Source organism: Ornithorhynchus anatinus, chromosome 9 (genome assembly GCF_004115215.2).
Source record: "Ornithorhynchus anatinus isolate Pmale09 chromosome 9, mOrnAna1.pri.v4, whole genome shotgun sequence".
Taxonomy (NCBI): domain Eukaryota; kingdom Metazoa; phylum Chordata; class Mammalia; order Monotremata; family Ornithorhynchidae; genus Ornithorhynchus; species Ornithorhynchus anatinus.
In genome coordinates this window covers 15,517,011-15,541,556 of record NC_041736.1, presented here as the reverse complement: position 1 = coordinate 15,541,556, position 24,546 = coordinate 15,517,011, and the positions used below count along the sequence as shown (strand labels likewise).

The following is a 24,546-nucleotide window of genomic DNA, read 5'->3' as shown; positions in this document are numbered from 1 at the left end:
ACCTTTAGTCATTACTCGAATCCTGCAAGAGGGTCAGGTCTGGAAGGGTGGAGCAGGAGATCGCTGGAGGAGGGGGAACTGAGGCTGGGAGGGTCACATAATAATAAAAATTGTGGTGTTTGTTAAGCAATTGCTGTACTAAGCACTGGGGTAGATACAAGATAATCAGGTCCTACAAGGGGCTCACAGTCTCACAGTAGGAGGGAGAAGAGAAAGTTATTGAATTCCCATTCTGCAGTTGAGGAAACTGAGGCACATAGAAATTAAGTGATTTGCCCAAGGTCAACCAGCAGGGAAATGGTGGATCTGGGATTAGAACCCAGGTCCTCTGACTCCCAGACCTAAGCTCTTTCCACTAAACCATGCTGCTTCATCAAGGAGGTTGGGAAACCCTTGGGTTGAAGGCCAGCTACATTGCTAATTTCTTGCAGGCAAGAGGAAGAGAGAAAGAAAAGAGGGTGAGGGAGGCAGAGAAGAAAGGTGAACGGGCAACCACTGGAATAGTTGCTTGCTTTGGGACTCTTAGTTGACCCTTATTTTTGCCTGTTTGAACCTTTTTTTCACCAATCAATACTGACATGGTGCAGGCCCTGGGGGGGACAAAACCTGAGTTCACTGACCTTCAGGATACAGAGCAAGGGTTGCCGACTTACTCTGGTTTTTTTGAGTACAAAGCTGATTTGGAAGGAGCCCTTCGAGACCAACGCTTGTCAACAATCCTTTTTAAAAGCTGTTACCGATGGGGCCTTGTTTGAGGATTTTATGTAAAAGAAGGCATTTTGATCGTCATTTCAGTTTAAAACAATGACTTTCTCAAAAGCAACCAGAGTTCGGTGTGAACCAGTCTGATTGCTGAGCCATGCTGCTGTAGGCTGACAGCACTTTCACAAGTCGAATGTATAGGTTATTTCAAAAGCATATTGACAGCCCTCAAACTGCCGTTCAAGTACTCACAGTGTTTGGTGTTATTGCTTTGAGCAAGTTCAACCGTTCAGCTAATGTCACTGAACTGTGGAGAGGGTTGCCCTCAGGGACATTGACCTGTGTACAAATAGATAATGTTCACTAAAAAGCTTGAATTCTGATCGATGCTTCAAAATCACGAAAACGGTTGCTGAGAAAGGATGTAAAAGCCATTGACTCCTTGCGACAGATAGGGTTGGTTCTCACAACGTTCCAGCATTTTATCACAGGTAAGAGACTTCAGTCATCTCTTCCAGGATTTGATGGCCACATTGAGCCGATCGCAGCCCTTTAGAGTAATAGAGGTGTTTTCTAGTGGCTTTTTCTGGTTCTGATGTTCTAGAAGAACATGAGAAGTGTCATGTTGGGTTTGGAATGGTGGAAAATAGAAATGATTAGTGATGTGGGGAAGAATTCCCTGCTCTTCTGCTGAAGAGAGACAGACCTAAATCTTCAGAAAGCTCCAGAGTAGGTGCAAGATATTGGGATTCAGTTTATTATCGTGCTCTGTACACAGTAAGTGCTCAGTAAATATGATTGATTGAGTCACAGGAAATTGTCCTGAATGATGTAGGTATTTGCTAAGTGTTCACTGTGTGACAAACACCTTTCTAAGCACTAGGGTAGATAACGAGCTAATCAGGTTGCACACAGTCCCTGACCCACAAGTCTCACTGTCTTAGTCCTCATTTTATAGATAAGGTAACCGAGGCACAAAAAAGTTAAGTGACTTGACCAAGGTCACACAGCAGACAAAGCGGTGGAGCTGGGATTAGAACTCAGGTCCTTCTGACTCCCAGGCCCGTGCCGAGAAAAACATGTCACTTTGTGTCTCTTCTCTGCTGATCTTAACTTAATAATTAATTCCCAGTGCTTGCATATTAATCATTTGTTAATATTTTACAAAATAAATTTTTGTCTTTTAAGTATTACACTTCTTATTTGCCCTATTTACTGTCTGATACCGAAAAAGAGAAGAATCCCCAGAGATGGGTATTGCCCAAGTATTCTTGCATGATAACTTATAAATGAGAAGTGAAATGAATTTATAATTGCCATCTCAGTTGTGAAAAGTAACTTCTCAAGGGATTTAGTCTTCAAGAAGGAGGTGGGAGTAGCCTTATTTTCTGGGAACTGGGCAAGGAAAAACTTTCTGTTCAGAAAGAGTTTTCATAGAAGTCCAATGGGTCACAGTTTGGGAGGCCACCCCTTCTCCTGGAGGCCTAAAACAGGGCAACTGAGACTTCTACCATGAGCTGAGATGTAGGGCGAGAAATTCCCTCAGCTGCCCATTCGCTTCTTCAAGAGCAGAAGCTGTAGTCGAGGCTGCTGCGGCTGCTGCCCCTGCTAACCCATCTGAACGGTTCCTTCCACACCAAAAATGGAAGTTTCTGGCCACCCTGGAAACTCCCATCACTGGTTTGTTGATTGAGTGGCAGGAAGGCTATGGTGACTGCTGTCACCACCTACGCATGTTCTAAGCATTTTATTGTTCCCATGTTGGTCCTGCCAATGGGGCATTCTGTAACAACTGTCATAGGCTGTAACTTCCCAGAGAGCAGGTATTACGTTCACCAACTCTACTGTATTATTCTCTCCTAAGTGCTCAATACGGTGTGCCGTAGACAGTAAGCACTTAATAAACACCATTGATTGTTATGGGTGCTATTGTCCCTTCCTTTCTCTGTCCCCCTTCTAAATCTTTTCCTATTTCTACTTTCCTTTCTTCAATCTTCTATCCTCTCTCTGATTCTGTCTCTTCCCATCCCCACTTCCCTTCAGTTCCTCTTGCTGATTTTTCTTTTTCTTTCCCTTGCTCTATGCCTGGAACATCTCATGGTGTGTCTCTGTCTCCCTCTCCTTCTCTCTCTCTCTCTCTCTCTCTTTTTCTCTCCCCCCGACCCCAAAACACATTGCAGGCCCTGCCTTTTCAGCCACATCCCAGATGTGCCACCCCATCCCCGTCCATGCCCCACTTGGACTCCCCAGAGCCGGTCCTCCTGGTGTTCCGGCCAGACCGACTCTCCCATGGGAACAATCCTGGTGCTCCCATGCTGAGATTGCAGGCAATAACCAGAGGGGCGTGGAAGGCTAAAGGGGAGAGCTCGTTCCCCAATTTCAGGCATTAGGCAAATTGTCACACACCCCCCCCAATTCTTTCTTTCCATGTTTCCTATCGGTGCTGTCACTAACTTTGAACTATTTGTTGCCTGAACCTTCCCTTTCCTGTAAATCCACCATATTTCTTCATAAATATTTCCTTAACTTTGTAATTGCTTAATTGTTTAATATACCGACATTGCTCTGTATCAATCAGTGGTATTTATTGAGCCCTTAATGTGTGTAGAGTACTATACAAAGAGCTTGGGAAAGTACAGTGTAACAGAGTTGATAAACCTGTTCCTGGCATCATAAGTTTACTGTCTAGAGGGGGAGAAAGGCATTAAAATAAAATACAGATAAGTGTATAAGTTCTGTGGGACTGAGGGTGGGGTGCATATCAAGTGCCTAGAGGGTACTAACCCAAGTGCAAGGGTGAGACAGAGGGAGAGGGAGTAGGGGAAATGAGATGGGATTTTAATAAGGCTTTGAGGGTGGGGAGAGTGATTACCTTTAGGATGAGAAGGGGTAGGGATGCGGGTGAGGGGTAGGCAGTGAGACAGACAAGATCCAAGTAAAGTGAGTAGGTTGGAGGATGGATTGGTGCTTCATTTTAATTACTCTAACTAGAGCTTCACAGCATAAGAACTTTAGTGATTACTTTGATTTTACAGGCTCTCCAAGAGAAAGTGTGTGCCCATGCCTGAATCCGTTGTTCTACGCAGTGTTAAGAAATTTGGAGAGGAGAACAGGACCTTTGAGTCCGATGGACCATGTAAGCAGCATTTTTTGTTCTTGTTCTATATCTGTTGTGTAAGGGGAGATAGAACCAAAAGGTGGTAAAGTTAATGAGGCAGCAACTGCTACAATTAACCATGAAAGATGAATGCTGCACAGAATTTCCTTCTGAGGAGTGATGTGTGCTCTCTTTTTTTAGCACTTGTAAATGTTAACCGACAGACCTACTGGAGGTTTAGATGTATGTCTGTTTGCATTAACAGAACCCCTTATTGTCTCGTAGCAATACCAAGACACAGTGCTACCTGATCTCCCAGTGCAGGTGCTTAAATTCAACTTGCCTGTAGGCTGTAGTCTGATGATTAGCTATACAACCTATAATATGACACGTAAAATAATTATACAGTGTCTTTTTTTGGAGGATTGTTGAATTATCACTTGTGTTTTTACTGCCGCACAACCAAATGCAACAAAATTAGCTGTCCGAGTCTGCAACGCTTGTAGTGTACCTGCTGTCGAGTACAGGCCCCCTGGCAGTATGAGTCAACTTCTTGACTAAAATGACCCCTCAACAGAAATATCAGCGCCAATCCCCTTTCCCAAACTAACATAGCTAAATGATGATTTTTGAAAGAGTAAATGATATTTTAATTTTTTTAATTATTAAAGAAGTCCTTCACAATTTAATGCTGCTAGATTAATTCCTTGAGGTCAAGATCACATCTACTAATTCATTTGTCCTCTCCCAAGTACTTACAACAGTGCTGTGCACACAGTAAGCGCTTAATAATACTATTGATTAGTGCTAGAGGTTTAGACTCATCGTTCATGGTGGGTTTTTTTGACATAAGCAATGTCAATTTTTTTCTGGGAAGTATATGTTTTTCTTTAGTATTAAGCTTTCATTGACCTCTGTGTCATGGCTGAGCTACCAATCCTGTTGTTTATTTTATTTTTTTCAGCACAAGGAAAGTGTTAGTAGTCACGAGGCAGACACTGGGTGGTGAAACTGGTAGAAATGAGCAGAATTTGAGTTTTCAGATAGGGTTGATGTTGGAGGAAAAGGGAACTGGAATATTTGGAATGAGAAAGGTACCTGATGCCTGGTGTTTGAGGCATCAAGAACAAGTGGTAAACATATCAGATAATTATTTATTGAGCGACTATAGGGTGCATGACCCTCTGCTTGGGGACATGTTAAAAACAAAAACAAAAAAACTTGTCCTGGAGTAATTTAGCGTTTAACAGGGAGGAGGGACAAACATATATATGTTATATATGATAACATAAATATGATGTATCATAGAATTATTCCTTCTTCAAATGGGTTAAATTGAAGTTTGGTTCAGTTTCTTGCTTCTGAAGTAATTTTTGCTTTCTTTCCATTCTTTAGTAAATAATTTTCCCTTCCACTTTGCCTAGACCACATAGATAGATGCAGACACTCAGGGAAGCAGGCAATTGTCCTTGTCAGGGAGTTGAGCAAAAGCAGCAGGTAAGGTGAGAAACAGGACCTAAGTGCAGTCCATTCTGTTTCTCAGTTCCCAACATGATTGCCTGATGGAGGGCAGGGGAGCCGTTAGCCACTAATTTCTGTAACTTCACATTTTCCCCTACTGCTGCTTAGCTCCTCCCGGCCAGCTCTTTGTGGGCAGGGAACGTGTCTGTTTATTGTTGCATTGTCCTCTCCCAAGAGCTTCCAACAGTGCTCTGCATGCAGTAAGTGCTCCATAAATACAGTTGACTTACCTACCCGCATCTCGAACCTCTCATTTCCTGTGGGTGGCAATACTTGACTGGCCTCCAAAAGCAGGTTGGTGTTCTTGGCCAGGGCCTCTCTAACCAATCTGCTGCCTCTGTTTTAGGCTAGCTGAATCGCCCAGCCAGCTTCTCCTTCTGCAAATGCAAGCCACATCCCCACCAGAGAGATGCTTACCTTTCCCACTTTGCTGCCTGTGTTTTGACTGGAAATTGTCCTTAGGAACTTTTGACTTATGACCAGATTGATCAAGATCACTATGGTAGCCTTAACAGGAAAAATGATCTTTTTTCTATATAAATCAGTAGAGGGGAAAAATGAAAGCCAATTTCTATAAATTTACTTTAGCCTGCCTTTGGTCCAGTTGAAAGGTCAGCGCAGTGGGCATCGGAAGACCTGGTAGTGGTTGAGGGTGCCTGCTTGGGGCTATGCCATGCGTGTAAAAGTTTTTGACCTTGAAGAGGACAGACCCAGAGGAATAGATGGTTAACGAGGTTAGGAAAACTACAGTAGCTACCCAGGCAACCTCCTGCTGGGTTATGGTGGGATGAACAGCATCCCCACTAAGCTGCAGGGGATTGTTCCATGTATAAGGAACAACTTGGACAAAGGCCCAGGGAAAGCAGAGGGAGGGTTGAGTACAGGAAGTCTCTGATTTACTGCCCTGTATGTCTAAATTTGTCCCATTTCAGCTTTACAACACTCAGTTTTGACTTTACAGCTCTAGCCTCCTTTATGGAACTTGCTCTGGGGGACCGGTGGACTCCCAGCGGAGCAGGAGAGACTTGGGGGTAAAGAGAAGTTGCCCTTTTTACTTTCAGTGAAGTCAGCATCAACTACCCTTTTGCAGAACCCCTCTGACTCTAGAAATACATTAATGTAGCTATATTACAAATCTGCAGTTGATTGTGTTCACAATCCTGGGTAATTTGGGTAAAAACAGAGTACCATTGTTTTCCCCCATTCATAATGCTGTTCCTGTGGGAAAATTGATTCCCACTTACAATGTTTTAACTTGTAAGAGGCAGCTTTTAGGAATCACTTGTAAATCTGAGTTTTTCTTCAAGAGCTACAGGAAGGCAAGTTTGGATGGATAATAGGAGGTGTGCAGAGTTGGGGTGTGCGGGTAAGAGCTGATGAAAGGGGTGAGGAAATGTATGTTTTGAAGACATATATTAGGGCATGTCCTCTCCTACTGGCCTCTTGGTCCCTTCCTACCCTCAGGCATGTGTCTGTATAGCCTGAAACTATATGCCTGGATACAGATCATAATACAGGTTGTTTGTAAGGTGTTCTCTCATCTAGAGAAATGTTGGGCACAGTAGTTCGCAGAGGCATTCAGAGAAACAAACCTAAAGCACAGAATGCTTTCTTGGTAGGATATGACTTGAGAGTGTAGAATATAACACACTATGAGGAAAAAGCAATTTGAATATGAATTGTGCACAAGAGCAAGAATTAGGCAGGGAAACGCTGAAGCTACATTTTTAGTGGTCACTGGTGAAAAATCAGTCTGAAAAAAGAAATCTCCTTTTAGCCACTCTTCTGTTTCTACAGAAAAGTAGTCTCAGGAATAATCTAGAATCTTGAAAACAGAAGACGTTACCACCCAGGAATCTTGAAGATTAGATATACCCATCAGGTGCAACACCAGGAATTACGTGCCATCAGGTCACTGCACTATGAGCTGTACTTAGTTGCTGGAACAGACTGGTCATGAGTCAGTTACAGAGGGAAAAAAAACCAACCCTAGCAACCTTAACCCTTTCAGGGAAGGGCCCCAATGAGGCAAACTTCAAGGACAGGAGGAGAAGATGGCAAAGCAGCAGATTAGTGAGAAATATTGAGGAAATAATAATGATAATAAAAATAATAGTATTTGTTAAACACTTACTATGGGCCAGGCAGTGTGCTAAGCATTGCGGTAGACACAAGATAATCAGGTCAAGCATGGTCCCTGACCCTCGTGGGTCTTGCAGTCTGAGGAGGGAGAACAGGTATTGAATCCCTGTTTTACGGATGTGGAAACTGAGGTACTGAGAAGTTCAGTGACTTAAACTGTGAGCCCCTTGAGGGACAGGGATTGTGTCTGACCTGATTAACTTGTATCTACCCCAGTGCTTAGAACAGTGCTTGTCATGCAATAAGCGCTTAACAAATACCATTTTTTTAAAAGTGACTTGCCCAAGGTCACACAGTAGGCCAGTGGTGGAACTGGGAGTCAGGTCCTCTTAGTACCAGGCCTGTGCTCTTTCACTGACCTGGATTCTTCTCAGAACAATTTAAACAAAACAAAGAGGAGGGTACTGAATATTCAATGATGAAATTCCCTACTCCTTTGCTCACTCTCAGAACTTGACCCAACAGCCAACCCTGGTCAGCTATCCCTGGGGAAACCACCCTCTGCCTGTCTTGTTCATGCAACAGGTGTGTGGAGAGGGAGAGAGAGCAAGGGACATAGAGAGAGAGAAAAACAACAGAGCAAGGACAAGTAGTGCTCTCCCCAGCCTCCCTACACCTGCATTTTCTTAAACTGAAAATTTTTCTCTTTAATGAAACAGCCATAAAAGACACATGAAAGAATTAATATGGAAAAGGAACAGTGTACTAATGCTAAATAACTTAGTTCTTGGACAAAGATACCAAACATCCCACATCGAATCTGCTTAGTATGGTATTTTGCACACAGTAAACGCTCAAGAAATACTATCAACTGACGACCCTTGCTAGTAGAGAAACATAATGTCATCATACAAAACAGACTGGGGGAGCGGGAATCAGGTTACCCCTTATCAGAATGGTCTAATGACTGAAGCTAGCCCTGTTCCCCACCTCCCCAAAGCCATCCCCAGTTAATCAGAAGCAATTCCCTCAAAGGGTAATGGTCATGAACCATTTTCAGTCTTCACACCCGCTATGTGACCTTGGCCAGATGACTTAATTTCTCTAAACCGTGGTTCCCTCATCTGTGGAATGGGAACAAAACACCTGCTTTCCCTCTGATTTAGGCTGTAAGCCTAGGGTGGATAGCCTTGTGTTTCTGAACTGATCATCTTGTATCTACCCTAGTGTTAAGCACAGTGTTTAACACACAATAAAAGCTTAACAATAAATCTCATCATTGTTAACACTGTTATTCTAATAACACTGTATGTGACAAAAATGTAAATATTTGTTTAGCATAGATATTTTCTCAATGTCTCCATTTTTTTCTGAATCCTTAAAATATCAGTATGCAACACTGTTGTCCCAAAGCAGAGTCTGTTTTGGTTAATCTGTTTTATTTGTGGGATTTATCCCAGCACATTGCACAAAATGGAGTTTATTAACTGTTTTTGATAATTTTTATATATTATTTTTGTCCCAACAGATAACAATGTTAAGAAACAAAGGTAAGTGAATTTGTGTTCTGGTACAATTAGTGAGTCAGTATTGCAGTTAGTATAATTTCTAGGATATACACTATTGCTTTTATGACCACATATGTTTTATATTTCATGTTATCTTTTTTTGCTATATAAACCCATTCCCCACCTCTCCTGTCCGACATGGGAAAGCTCCTTTTTCTCAGTCCTTTAAGATGAGGGATTACAAAGGGTTTCAAACAATAGCAGAATTAAGGCAAGAGTATCCTATAGTTGTCATTGGCTTCATTGCATTTAGTGGTTCAAGAAGCAGAAGAATAAAATAAAGCTCTGAAATGTAATTGTGAAGGAAAAAAAATGATTCATCAATATCTGACTGTCTCCATCCCACACTTGAATTGGTACTAGTCAGGCATGTCTTTCCTAACCCTCTGTCAAAGCAGCTAGGATTGCATGTGGAAAACTTACATGAGCATAGAAAGTTTCAGTCTGGAAGAAGTTTCGTTAACTTCTCAGATCTTGAAACTTTTCCCATACTGGTACTCTTCATTCTCTCCTTCCCCATAATGACCCCCCTTCCCTATCGTAGGTCTTGGTGAGCATCAGAACACTTTTCTCTTTTCTCAGCACAAATCCCTGGCTACCCGAGACCTTACTAAGACTCCCCCCACCCCCCCACTACACACACACAAATTAAACCCAAACCTGAAATGCAAAACTATGCCAAAGTACACAAAACTCAAACCAAGAAGAAACATCCAAGCAAAGCTGTTAACATGAAAAACAACACTGGACTATTCACAGTAAAAGCCTGAATTCAGAAAGTCCTTGTGTAAGGCTGTTCCTTCATAGAGTAATAGGAAAAAGGACCAGTCTGCATGCGGTGTCATGAACCATAGGGGGTGAAGATTTGTCGTTTGATTGGAAAGGATGTTTTCATTCTGCATTTTCTTCTCCCAAAGGTCACCAGATGAGAATAACAATGACAGCATTCGAGTCAGCTACTTTCAACTGGTAATAAAAGTCTTGCACATGGTCATGGAAGGGAATATTTATGGCTTTGATTGGGTAACTGTGACTCAACAATCTTTAGGAAGCATCAAAACTTTGAAATTTATTGATAGGTTTCAGGTGAATCCAGCGAAGCCTTTTTTTTTTTTTCAGTCTGCTTAAAAAAAGGATACCAGTCTCAGGAACAAGGAGAAGCAGTGTGGCTCAGTGGAAAGAGCACGGGCTTAGGAGTCAGAGGTCATGGGTTCTAATCCCGGCTCCGCCACCTGTCAGCTGTGTGACTTTGGGCAAGTCACTTAACTTCTCAGTGCCTCAGTTACCTCATCTATAAAATGGGAATTAAGACTGTGAGCCTCACATGGGACAACCTGATTACCCTGTATCTACCCCAGCACTTAGAACAGTGCTCGGCACATAGTAAGAGCTTAATAAATACCATCATCATTATTATTATTATTTACAAGGGTGAATACATTATTGTCCGAGCTCCCAAATCTTACCTAGGAGTTCAAACAAGGTCATACTAAAATTCATACTAAAGTCAAATACCTAAGAATCTCTTATTTATCCTTTTGGCAAGTGAAATAGTGCCCTAGTGAAAGGTGCTTCTCTGTTCACCCGCTCCTGTTTCAAACTATCTGAAACCTTCAGGTGCCTCTTCCTCACACAAGGGACTCTCCACCATGGTCTAGATATTTTTCCAAAACTACATTTTTTCCTAGCCAACATAAGAAACAGGCTGAATTTTAGTGGATCCCTCCAAAGTCTTGGTTTTACTTGTCAGTGCTTACCAGTCTGTTGGATTTTTCTATCTCTGGGCCAACAGCCTTGAAGCAAGTACAGCTTCAGAGTGATCGGAAGTTCAGATAAATTGGACAGAGACAAGCAATAAAGTAGAAAACAGGAGATAATGCCAGATGACTGCACTCTTGAGTAGACCAGAGGTTTCAGTTTTGATTCAATTTGGGATTGCATTATACATCTGAATAAAGACACTTTTGTGAAAGATATTGGGATTAAAATATGAAAAATGGCATTTCTGAAGCCAGACTCTAGTAGTAGACTCCACAGTGCATACCAACATAGGGCTTAACCATTTCTGGTTTTTATTTTCAAGTTTCGCTTTTCCTCGTCAACTGAGATTTGCCTGATGATCATGGGGAGTTTCTGTGCAATCCTGCATGGAGCAGCCCAGCCGGCCATGTTGCTTATCTTCGGCATGATGACTGACACTTTCATTGCCTATGACATTGAATTAAAAGAGCTTAGCCTCCCTGGGAGGGTGTGCGTAAACAACACCATAATATGGCAGAACGGCTCTCTTGACCATAATGAGACGAGTGGGACCACATGTGGGTGAGTTGTCTCTTACTGTACGCTCTGTCCTCTTCTGCAGTCCACTTTCCAGTCTAAATTAAGAGTTTGCAAGAGGTGCTTTAGTGGCGTGGGGACAGCCTTGGAGACTAGAGAGCCTTCTGCAGCGCAAACATCAGCCTGTCTTCCGGCTCCTCCGAGAAATCGCCCGTTCGATTGGGTCCCACCCTCCAAGCTATCCTTGGTTTCTCATCTGAGCTGGCGTCCCCTCACTCCTCGTCGACTAGGCCAACCGGGCAGCCATCAGCTGATAACAGCTGGGTTGAATATCCTGCCTGAGCAGGAAGTGCACGAGTGACTGAAGCCTTTGCTGGGGGTGGTCACCTTCTACGGATGTACCTGATGGACTATGAGTCATGTGTGTGACCTTAGCAATCAGAGATGACATTCCCCATTATGTAAGTCCTCCCACAGGCTTCCAAGAAAGGACTATTTGGGCCTTTTTTGTATTGCGAGCTTGTCAAATAAACCAGTTTGACAATCTCAGTCTATGGGAGAACCTCTGGAAACCGGGCCCTGGCTCGGTTTCCGTGATTAGCTAGTGGTGAGAGAAAAAACGGCTACCGAAGCCGCCTGCCGTGTTTCTAGGGTTGGGGCAGTTTGAGGGTTAGACTTCCTCCTGGAAGTTGTCTATCAATAGACTTTGCTTTGAGGCCGTCACTGAGACTGACTCACTTTAATCAGTGAGTCCACAGGGTGCATAATGCTGACTCAGTACAGAGCAGAAAGCTTTGCTGTGCAGTTCCCAAAGGGCTGCTGCTCCTTCCTGGGCGAGACAGGCTCATTGCCACATGCACATACAAGGAGAACCAAGGGTGGGGCACCTCTTTGCTCTGAATCTGGGAGTGAAATCCCTCCTGAACTAGGATATTAAGTGGGGTGGATCCTTCTCTGTTGTTCCAGAAGGAGAGGAAAAAAAAAAGATTGAGGAAGCCTGACCCAGTGACACACAGAAACTGGCAAGTTGCTACTTACTTCCTCAGCCGAAGAATTTTCACCTTCCACCTGGTTCTTTCACACAGGAATTCCCTGCCTAGAAGGAGCCTGAGCTCCAAAGGGAGTGACAGATGTCTAAGGAATCTATCACGTCTGGGGCACCTACCCTCTGGGCTCCTCAGAAAGTCAGTGAAGTCTGGGCCTGAGCAAGGGACTCAGATCTGGGTTCTAGTCACGGCTGAACCACTGGGTCTGCTGGATGACCTTGAATCAGTCAGTCAATTGTATTTATTGAGCACTTACGGAGCGCAGAGCACTGTACTTGGGAGAGTACAGTATTACAATATAACAGAACCAGTCCCTGCCCACAACAATTTTACAGTCGACAAGGCACTTAATATCTCTGTGCCTCAGTTTCCACATCCTGCTTCTCCCTACCTCAAAGGGGTGTTATGCGGGTAAATTAAAATAACTGATATGAAAGTGCTTTGGGGGAACAAAGCACCACAGAAATTCAAGTTGTTGTTATTAGAAATGGTAGTAGTAAAAATAATACTTCCATCATAATCTTGTTTCACCACAGTCTGTGCCATCCGTACTATTGGGTCGGGTGCTAATAGGGTCCTGGATGAGTTGTGAAACCGTGCCGTGGGCATGAAAAGTGGGTCTAGACCTAAGTCTGGCTAGTGCAGCTGTAGGTTTTCCACACCAGGTTTGTTTGCACTCAGTCTCAGGGGTTCCAGAAAGCTGTGTTGGCCTTTTAGGAAAAGGAAAAGTTTAGCAAACTCGAGGAAAAGCTGTGGGTCCCTCCTGAAATGGAGGTTGGGCCTGGCTGATGGCAGGTTCTGAGTGTGTCCTACACCACTAGGGCTTGAGTGAGGCCTCTGGTTTCTCCCTTCTGTAGTGTTCTGTCAGGCAAATTCTCTTCTCTCTAGGTGAACATTAGGTAATTTTGGAAATCCATTACTTCTCTCAGGCCTCTAAAGTTCCATGAACATCTTGATAAGGAATATCCTGTGAATTATGAATGGTCTCCATTACTGGATTATGCATATGATTTGATTTACATGTTCAAATGGTAAAATGGGTGCAGGTAGAATCCACTCACCTGTGGACTGCTCAGGCACTGGAAAAGCTCAAGACACTACTTTTCTTTTGAATTCCCACCACCGGTTTCCATTAAGATATACTGCTTTTAAGCATGTACTGAATGCCCAGCACTGTACAAAGTACTGAGTAGACACAAGAAAATCAAGTTGGACAGTCTGTGTCCCACAGTCTAAATAAGGCAAAGGGAGATCCAGTTTTGAATCCCTGTTTAAAGATAAGGAACCCAAGGCCTGGAGAACTGAAATGATTTGTCTGTGGTTAGGTAGCTGGCAGGTGGTTGATCTGAGATTACAATCCAGATTAATAGGTTCTAAAATACATGTTCTTCCATCTACTTAGAATATGAGCCCCGTGTGGGACAGGGCCGTGGCCAATCTGGTTATCTTGTATTTATCCCAGCACCTAGTACAGTGTTTGGAACATAGTAAGCGCTTATTAACAGGGTGGCCTGGTGGATGGAGCGTGGGCCTGAACATCAGAAGGAACTAGGTTCTAATCCCGGTTCTGCCACTGGCCTGCAGTGTGACCTTGGGAAAGTCACTTCACTTCTCTGGGCCTGAGTTACCTTATCTGTAAAATGGAGATTAAGACTGTGAGCCCCATGTGGGACATGGGCTGTATTCAACCTATATCTACACCAGCACTTAGGACAGTTCCTGGAACATAGTAAGTGCTTAACAAATACCTCAGAAAAACAAAACAAAACAAAAAGACTCCCAGGACTATGGTTTTTTTCTACTAGGCCACACTGTTTATCAAGATTTAATACACTCAATTCTGCCCTACCACATGCTTTGGCAAGAAGGTGATAAAGGAATTAGAGAGCATTCTTCCTATGTTTGCCTCGGAGGGTCCGCATCTTTGACATCCCCAACTGTTCCTTCAGTTCTTCTATTCCACTTGCACACTTCAGGACTCACAACCACCCATAGCACTTATGGTCATACCTTCTATACCCTTATACTTAAACACCTACTCCCTTTTTATCTTTGGTGTATTTTTTTAGCTTCTGTCTCCCCCACTATAGTGTAAGATCCTTGAGGGTGGGGATTATGTCTTCTTTAGTCTATTATACCATCTCAAGAGCTTAATATAGAACTCCACTCAGGCACTCAATAAATATGATTGATTGCTTTCTGTGTGCAAGTGGCCTCAGAATGGGCAATACAACCGTGTGAGTTTTTCTCAACGTGAGGTTTTGCAAGAACACAACCCTGACATTTTCAGAGAACAGGATGTACACCCCAGAAAGGGCCCAAATCATACTTCACCAGCCAACCACCTCGAGAGCAGTTTAAGAATCTGGAATGATCTGGCCAACTGTTTTCTAGTCCATTTGGAAGCATTTCCTGAGAAGTGACTGAGTGCTTAGTTCCTTCTGACTCAGATCTCTAGCAATGCTCCTTGATTGCAGTGACTAGATTTCCCAGAAGGAAAAAAAACCAACTGGTATGCTGAAGTCATCAGCACCCCTTGCCCATGGGTTTATCATCACCATTACCTTCATTAGCAATTCATTGTTCACCTACTGTGTTCAGGGCTATATACTAGACTCTGAGGGAAATTTCAAAAGAAGCAGTGTTTCCTAGTGGAAAGACAGCCTTCACATTGAGGTTCTCTTCCCACCCCATCTACCCTTCAAGTCCTTCTGCCACACCTAAGGTGATGTTGATGGTCTAAATTTCCTAGTGTAGAAGTAGGAGTTTCTGGCAACCAATCCATCCTTGTTGAGACATATAATATATTTTATTGTCCTCTGTCCAACTTTCTCTCTTAATTTTCCCTTCAGCAGAAGTCCAAGGGCTCTAGTCTTCTTGTTTTTTTCTTTTAAAATGGGATGCATCCTAAGAATCGTTCTGCCTGTGTCTTTGGCAAAGTTTGGCAGGACAAAAAAAAATTACGTTTTTATTTCCTGGTCCTCTGACTTGGGTTGTTTTGGGAAGGGAGTTAATGTCACTTTGAGGTCTGAGTCCTCTTTTCCCTAGGCACGTAGCCACCCTGGAAGCAGCAGGGCTGTGCCCTGACAAGTGGCTTGTCCTGTTGTGATGATAGGCGTTACCTCAGAGGTGAGGTACTGTGTACTGACGGAGCTCTAGGAGTTGAGTCAGTGATGGATGGAAATAGGCCAGCTAATGGTGCACATTTTGACACTGTGTGTCGTCAATAACGCAAATGTGTTATTCTGTGAATTGGTTGAGATAAACAATAAGAGGCATTTCTCAGAGTTTTATCATCATGATAATGTCACAGGGCGTTGTCTCAATGTGAATTGTGAGTTGTTTATGGAAAATATGCCTTCAGTGTGGACACTGGTAATTTAGTCTCATGCCTCTTCTTTTCAACTTCTGTCAGGTGTTTTCTTATATTATCAATGAAGCAAGAGGAGTCTTAATTTCTCTGCTTATCTTTAAACTGTTTCTGGTTGATGTTTGTTTTATTGAATATTGTTCTATTTGGGTGCAAAACCTAGGATTTTGAGTGTTTTAGAGTATCCTAATTCATAGATAGTATGATCACAGATTGTAAAATGCATTAATAAGAAACACAGTTTTAATAGTATTTGTTAAACACACACTATGCGCCAAGCCCTGTATTAGGTGCTGGGGTAGTTACAAAACAGTCAGGTTGGACATAATCCCTTTCCCACAGAGGGCTCACAGTCTTAATCCTCATTTTACAGAAGAGGTAACTGAGGCACAGAGAAGATAAGTGACTTGCTTAAGGTCACACAGCAGACAAGTGGCAGAGCTGAAATTAGAACCCAGGTCCTGTGACTCCCAGGCCTGTGCTATAGGCCACACTGCTTCTCAAGAAGTTTACAAGAAACTGTGAAATAGATATGAATAGGGGAAGCAGCGTGGCTCAGTGGAAAGAGCCCGGGTTTCGGAGTCAGAGGTCATGGGTTCGACTCCCGGCTCTGCCACTTGGCAGCTGTGTGACTGTGGGCAAGTCACTTCACTTCTCCGGGCCTCAGTTACCTCATCTGTCAAATGGGGATTAACTGTGAGCCTCACATGGGACAACCTGATGACCCTGTATCTCCTCCAGCGCTTAGAACAGTGCTCTGCACGTAGTAAGCGCTTAACAAATACCAACGTTAAATGAATCTATCACTACAGTGTTTCCTGGTCCATAGATTTCCCAATACATATTGTGGCAAGATCATGTTTAGACCTTGTTCATCTTGCTCTTCTGAGGTAGCATGGCCTAATCAATCAATTATATTTTTTGAATATTTACTGGGTACAGAGCACTGAACTAAGTGCTTGGCAGAGTATGGTATAACAGAGTTGGTAGACATGTTTTATGCCCACAAGAGCTGGTCAGGAGGCCTAGGAAGAAGAACGGAGGTCTGGGAATCAAGAAACCTGCATCTAGTCTCTGCTTTGCCACTAGTCTGCTGTATGATCACATAACTTATTTGGGCCTCAGTTTCCTCATCTGAAGAATACGGATAAAATACCTGTTTTCCTTCTCTCTTTGACTGTGAGCTTCATATGGGACAGAAGCTGTCTGATCTAATTATCTTGATTTTCTCTCATTGCTTAGCACATAGAAAGTACTTAAAGAATGGCATTATTATTATTATAGTTATCTTGTCCACGATACTGGGAAACTCCAGTTTAAAATAAGGCTGTTGCATATTACCAGTTGGTGGTTACTGTGAGTCCAGAGGCAGGAGTTGAGGCTTGGGGTAGTGATCACTCGCCACATCACCGAGAGTTAGAAATCTGTATCGAATTGGAATAAAGAAGGCAGTTTGCCAGTGAGGAGGGGCTCAGGGTGGGGCATAGAGACAGCGAGGAATGCCCGGCCCTTTCTGCTTTGAAAGAAACCTCCCCCTTCTCCCATCATCTTGTTCCTCCTCTGAGAAACAGGGACCTCATGAGTTTAGTGGTTTATAGTCTAGTTCCCAAATCCCTGTTCCCCCTGGAAGTAATTCCGGAATGTTTTCTATCCCCTGGTTTCAGAGGGCTTGTAATTACATCGCTAAAATGCCTAAGTGCCTTTCTGCTACCATTTACTCCAAGTGCTATTGGCAGCAGCACAGGGATTACCCTTGTAAACTGGAACCGCATGGGCTACGTTCCTCGGAATGCCGACAGGGCTAATAAAACCCATTTTTAATGGAAAGGTGACAAACACATTTTCAAAGCTTCGCCCCGAGATGGAGGAGCTATAAAATTGGTTCAGATTACTGGAAGAGGCCCCATTAAGCCTGGTGAATTACGGCCTACATTATTCTACTGCAGAGTCACTGCAGATATCCTGTTGGGGATTTGCAAACCTTCCTGCTTTCAACTGCTCTATCCCAGCTGATGGGGCCCAAGTGAGAGGGTGACGGCAGTCACGGGACTGGATTGGGAGTTGGGGGACACTGCTGGGAGGCGAAAGAGAGCAGGCTTCACTTTCCAAGCTCCTGACTGCTTCATCTGTAAAATGGGAATAGGGATAAATATTTGCTTCCAGATCAGATGTGAAAGGCACTCAAGACCCTTCAGTGAAATGAGTTTGTTTTCCACATGAATTTAATGCTGCATGATAAAGAGGCTTCCAAGAGCTCTGACTTCCACCTGATGCTGAAACAATATAAATTTAATTCCGGTGGGGAAGTACCTCAATTCTGAGCCCTTTTCACTCTCATTAATGTGATGGTTAACAGTATCATTTCATCTCTCGTGAAGGTTGCTGGACATTGACAGCGAAATGACCAAATTTGCCAGTTATTATGCCGGAGTTGGTTTTGCAGTGTTTATCGTCGGATACTTCCAAGTCAGTATCTCCCATCCCTATTTTATTTATAAGTGAAACTCTTGAAGTTAAGAATTTACAACAGAGACTTCTCACTAATTTATATTGACATCTGTCTCTCCCTCTAGACTGTAAGCTCGTTGTGGGAAGGGAACATGTCTGTTTATTGTTATATTGTACTCTCCCAAGTGCTTAGTACAGTGCTCGGCACCCAGTAAGCACTCAGTGAATACAAACGAATGAATGAACTAACTGTTCATTTGTCAGAAAATGCATATGGCAAATCCCTGGCATGTACTTGGCTCTGTACCCCCTCAGCACTTGATATTCCACCCACCTAGTGCTTGATAGTCATCCCACCCTCACCCCCACAGCACTTAAATGCAGAGCCTTACACTTTGCCATTTCCCCTCTCTGTAGTTTATTTTAATATGTCTCCCTGACTAGATGCTAAATTCCTTGTGGGCAGGGATTATGCCTATCAACTCTGTTGTACTATACTCTCCCAAGGGCTTAGTACATTGTCCTGTATGCAGTAAGCGCTCAGCAAATACCACTGATCGGTTGACTTTTTGTCTAGTCCCATGTGTATCTCTTTGAAGCCCAGAATTCTTCTCTCATCCCTATAACCACTTCAGATTAATGTGAGGGGAAGGAAATGAGGGCCGTACAGCCAGACTAGTGAGAAGGCGGGAATCACCTAGGCCATTGGGTCCAAAGACCTGTCCTCCTCTACCAGCGCTTAGAACAGTGCTCTAGCACTTAGAACAGTGCTTGGCACATAGTAAGCACTTAACCAACGCCATCATTATTATTAATGTCCAGACTGTCTCACTGTCTTTGTTCCTATGGGAAGTGTGCCCTCCACTGGCCTGGGGTAGAAATACAAGGGGAAGGGAAATTGCCTTTCTTTTCCTTTATAACTGAAAGCAGTGCAATAAGATTGATATTCTCCTTTTGTGTTTTATTGAAAATTCCCCTTATGTTGTTCAAATGATTTACTAAGACGCTTTCACTAAATTCAGTCCGTCAATTGTATTTATTGAGCACCTGCTGTGGGCAGAGCACTGTACTAAGTGCATGGGAGAGTACATCGGGATTAGCAGACACGCTCCCTGGCCATAACGAGCCTACAGTCTAAAGGGAGAGACAGACATTCATACTGAATAAATAAGTAATTTATATCATAGAAAACACCACACACTTAAAACTCAATCGTAATCCCATAGAGATTATTTTTGAAGTTTGAATGACTGATGGTCTCCTATGTAATTTCCTGGACCAATAAATGGAATGCAATGATAATAATAGTGGTAATTGTTCAGTGTTTTTTATGTCCCACACACTGTATTAAACACTGGAGTACATACAGTATATGCAGATCGTTACCACATTTTCGTTTGGAGATGATGTTCTTGGCTTCCATTCATATGCTTTGTCTGTGGAGCTCTGTCCATGTGGAATAATTGTATTTCTGTATTTAGTAATGGGCTGTATATGATCCAGACTTATCTCATGCCCCCTGAAAAGCCACCCTACCTTACACTCTCCTAGAGGCTATTCAAGAACAGATTAGTAGATATTCCATTTGAAGCTGGGCTCCAATTTCTCTGATTTCTTACCAAACTGGCTTCTCATTACTTGCATTTCTCAGGCACAAGATAATCCTAAAGAATTCAGCTATTGCAATTCTTTACTCATTTTGGAAAAATGAATAAGGAAAACTATTTTTGTCTATTTTTTTTCTACTTTGGAGGAAAAAAATATTAATTCCCCTCTGAAAGAGACTTCAGCTTCACTCTCAGAAGGGTTTACGCTTATCTGCACATGATACTGTGCTAGATGCTGTCCAGAGTGACTTCAACAGATAAAGAGCCTGATTCAAGTAGAAAATGTCTATATAGAAGACTTCCAGGGGTAATTGTAGTAATGAATTATTTGTTGTAACAAAGATTTGTGTTTGGAGACCTTCGAAGTATTTGTGACGTCTTCAGAAATAGAAGTGAAGTTAATAAAAGCAGCATGACAATAAGCAGCTGAGGGGTACCCTGTTCAGAGTAGATTTTGGAAAGGTTACAAAGTATTTGAGGTGCTAAAAATTTGCCTGATTTTTTTTTCTTCTAATCCAACCACAACTTTGATTTTTTTTTCCCTTATTAAAATGGAATTTGAAGAAATGATATGCTAACATGATATCTCCAACCTACCTTGATCCTTTCCCAGATTCGCTTTTGGGTCATTGCTGCAGCCCATCAGATTCAGAAAATAAGAAAAGCTTACTTTAGAAATGTGATGCGAATGGAAATTGGATGGTTTGACTGTATTTCAGTGGGAGAAATGAACACAAGAATCTCAGAGTAAGTAGATTACTTGAATTCATATGAACTTATAGATAAGCCCAATTTTGTATGATATTAAAAGTATTTAGCTGAGTTGGAACATGGTTTGAAGCTTATAAAAATGACAAAGGATGTGACAGGGAAAATATAAAATTGTAGTCCACAATACCTGGAAGCAGCGTGGCTCAGTGGAAAGAGCATGGGCTTTGGAGTCAGGGCTCATGAGTTCGAATCCCAGCTCTGCCACTTGTCAGCTGTGTGACTGTGGGCAAGTCACTTAACTTCTCTGTGCCTCATGTCCCTCATCTGTAAAATGGGGATTAAAACTGTGAGCCCCACGTGGGACAACCTGATTCCCCTGTGTCTACCCCAGCGCTTAGAACAGTGCTCTGCACATAGTAAGCGCTTAACAAATACCAACATCATCATCATCATCAATACCTACCTACACATGTGGGGACCCATCGAAGCTTGAAATCCACAGATTTAAAACAAACAAAAGTAAACACTCTTTCACACAGATGGCAATAGTAATGGCTAATGAGCACCAACTAAATGCAGTGCACTGTATGTTATTGAGCACCAACTTAAATGCAGTGCACTGCATGTTGAGCATTTACTAAATGCAGTGCTCTGTACTAAGGGCTTGGGAAGAACAACAGAAGCAGGTCAAGCTGTTGGAAATTAATTAACACTGAAATTTGGGCTGACCTATTTCAGGAGGACCTAGAAAGAGTTGGCTGTTTTCACTGTGGAATGGTATTAGAAGTAAAGTTAGGAATGTTAGAGGGAAACATTTGGGATGTTAGGAGGCTTTAGAAGGGTTAAATAGCTATGTGGGATATAGGTTTGGGTAACTAATTTATAGGGAAGAGCTGGAGATGTTAGCTGGTATATCTTCCATCAGAAGGATGGGTGTTAAGGCCACAAATGTGCTGGTCCCTGAAGCATCATTTGTTGGAGCTTTTTTACAAGGGAAAAAAGGCCTTTTATGTACAGTTAGTTTTAAGTATGATTCCAGATGAAATGATAAATTAAACTTAGCACTTCAGGAGAATTGGGACACCTTTAAATTCTAAGCTGCAAAGATGCTACTCGGCTCACAGAAGTCCATGTTCTGCTTTGACTGGTGTGGTAATCAAAATAATAAATGAAAAGGCAAACCATTGCCACAGATATAGTTCCCAAGTATGACAACAAAAGGATGTATAATAGTTTCCAAAAGAGTTATTTAGTGTAGACTAGAGAAGCATGCAACCTAATGGAAAGATCTTGGGTCTGGGAGTCAGAGGATTTAGGTTCTAATCCCAGCTCAGCCACTTACCTGCTGTGTGACCTTGGGGAAGTCACTTAATGTCTCTGTGTCTCATTTTCCTCAACCATAAAATGAGTGCCTGTTCTCCCTTCCACATAGACTGTGAGCCTCATATGGGACAGGGACTAGGTCTGATTAACTTGTATCTACTCCAGCACTTACAAATTTACAATTTACAAACTTACACTTTACAAATACAGTAAAAAACCCATAAAAAACTGTTTGAAGGAAGACAGTTTGAAGCTCCCAAGGATGAGATAGATATGGTGGAAGCCAGTTGCATCCTATTGGCCACCAAGTTGAAATAAGGGGAAATTGAACCCAGGGAAGTGGGCTTACACCACCTCAGGAGAGGTGGAGGCAGAGAACAGTCACGGATGGTTTAGAGGCTGCCTGCCTGGAGGTGGAGGGCTGAGCTCAGTGACATCCCCTGGCCCATTATGATCACTGGCGGGAAGATGGTGGGGTGGGGGCAGGAGAGCATGGTCCTAAAGCCAAGAAGATGGAAGTGGGAGAAGAAAGTGGAACCATTAAAAAGGGAAGAGCAGAAGTGTGGGAAAACAGCACTTGTAATCCATTAAATTGTTTGAGATTGCAGTTTTTCTTGTTTACAGCGACATTAACAAAATTAATGATGCCATGGCAGATCAAGTAGCCATCTTCCTACAGCGCATCACCACCTGCATTTGTGGATTCCTTTTGGGATTTTCTAGTGGTTGGAAACTGACCTTGGTCATCATATCTGTCAGTCCTTTCCTGGGGATTGGAGCAGCCATCATTGGCCTGGTGAGATTCTTCTTTCAGAAGCCTCTATTCAATTAGATGAGAAGGTTATTCTTAACATGAATTAAAGACTAGACTCTATTTGATTCCATAGTAATTACATCATTAGACCTACATTATCATTTTTATTCTATTAGATAATTTATGAACAAAATTACCCATTCTACTTCTGGGCTAGATGGACTCTTACTCTCACATTTAATCAATCTTTTAAATCATTTTAATCGACCAAATGTATTTATTGAGCACCTATTTTCTGCCAAGCACTGTATTAAGCATTTCACAGTGTATGATAGAAATCCTAGGTATGATCTATGCCTTCAAGGAATTTACAGCCTAGGAAGGGAGACAGGCTCTGACACTTCTCTTTTTTTACTCTGCAAGAGCTTTTATTCTGTCTGTCTTTTACCTCCAAGATAAGTAGTCTATTCTTCCCAACTGATTCATTGATCAAACTACACCCTATATCTGCATTACTTTTATTTTGCTTTTTCCATTCATGTTGGTATTGCTGATTTTTTTTTATTATTTTGTTTCCTACAAAAAAGGCTGCTCCTAGAGGATGATGGGCCCCGGGGTTAACTTACCTGGGCACACAAGAAGGAATCTATGTAGCAGGATGGCACTGTTTTGCCACCGCTGGAGGGGTGGCTGCTCTGGGCCCCCAGCCCTCCCGGTGTGAAGCCACTTTAGTATTCATTCAGTTGCATTTATTGAGCATTTACCGTGTGCAGAGTACACAGTACTCACTGTGTACTAAGCACTTGGGAAAGTACAATTCAGCAACATATAGAGATAATCCCAACCCAACAACGGGTTCACAATTAATTAGCACTGCCTTTCTCTTATCTCTGTTAGGGCCTAGAGTTGGGGAGGAAAATGTGGTTCCAGAGTCAGAAAGCCCCAGGGATGGTAGGAGGGGATGAACTTTGCCCTAAGGAAGGCCTTGAGCTGCTTCTGCAGCATGGCTCAGTGGAAAGAGCACAGGCTTAGGAGTCAGAGGTCATGGGTTCGAATGCCGGCTCCACCACCTGTCAGCTGTGTGACTTTGGGCAAGTCACTTAACTTCTCGGTGCCTCAGTTACCTCATCTGTAACATGGTGATTAAGACTGTGAGCCTCACGTGGGACAACCTGATTACCCTGTATCTACCCCAGCGCTTAGAAGAGTGCTCTGCAAATAGCACTTAACAAATACCAACATTATTATTATTGTTATTATTCTGCCCTGAACCCATGGAACCCCCTTGTGGCTCTTAGAGGACTGCCATAGGGCCCAAACAGGAGATCAAGAATAGACAAATTCAGATTGGGTAAATTCTGTTCCTGTTGGAGGAAGATAAAGTTAATAAAACTGAAAGGCTGCAGTTAGAAGTGCTGACTGGTCCCAGGCCTGATACACTAACAATGTTAAGTGGATTAACTGATGCATGAGAATGGAGGCTGTTTGACTAACTCTGGGTCTCTGTCCCATCCGGTCGCTATTAGAGTGTGGCAAAATTGACTGGCAAAGAGTTAAAGGCATACGCGAAAGCTGGAGCTGTGGCAGATGAAGTGCTTTCATCCATCAGGACCGTGGCTGCCTTTGGTGGGGAAAAGAAAGAAGCCAAAAGGTCGGTCTGCTTCATTTTTTCTGATTCTCTGAGGTTTTGCTTCCTTAATCTTCCCTTTCTTCTCCACTGGACTAGGATCTCTTTGGTCACTAACACACTGGCATAGATGTTCTTGTCAACACTCTCACCACTGTGGAACCCATAAAGAATTAAATGTAATGTTTATTACCAGGATTTTAATGGGGCCACCTGATTTATTAGAAAATGTCAGCATTGGGCCAACTGATGAATAATATGGAGTGCTTACTGGGTGCTGAGCACTCTACTAAGCACTTAGGAAAGTACAGTATAACAATAGAGCAAGCAGAGAAACGCTCTTGGACCCCATGACCAGTGCTCATCCCACTGAACTTCTGAACTGGCTGCAGGGCTCCAAGGCCTACTGACTA

General features: G+C 42.8%; 1 protein-coding gene across 3 annotated transcripts in view; it reads left to right on the top strand.

Annotated features, from left to right (window-relative positions):
* Nucleotides 1-1,082: 1,082 nt before the first annotated feature.
* The window catches only part of ABCB11 (ATP binding cassette subfamily B member 11), a 63,716-nt gene continuing 40,252 nt past the window's right edge, over nucleotides 1,083-24,546 (top strand). For 2 of the 3 annotated variants that reach the window (XM_007671197.3, XM_007671196.3), the window contains exons 1-9: nucleotides 1,083-1,193; nucleotides 3,738-3,838; nucleotides 8,931-8,952; nucleotides 9,888-9,939; nucleotides 11,054-11,292; nucleotides 18,042-18,129; nucleotides 20,332-20,465; nucleotides 22,377-22,548; nucleotides 24,033-24,157. In XM_007671197.3, the coding sequence (XP_007669387.2) occupies nucleotides 3,763-3,838; nucleotides 8,931-8,952; nucleotides 9,888-9,939; nucleotides 11,054-11,292; nucleotides 18,042-18,129; nucleotides 20,332-20,465; nucleotides 22,377-22,548; nucleotides 24,033-24,157 (908 nt within the window). In that variant the 5' untranslated portion in view covers nucleotides 1,083-1,193; nucleotides 3,738-3,762. Of the gene's footprint in view, nucleotides 1,194-3,737; nucleotides 3,839-8,930; nucleotides 8,953-9,887; nucleotides 9,940-11,053; nucleotides 11,293-18,041; nucleotides 18,130-20,331; nucleotides 20,466-22,376; nucleotides 22,549-24,032; nucleotides 24,158-24,546 lie in introns of those variants that run through there. The other variant, XM_039913098.1, reaches the window with a different exon arrangement.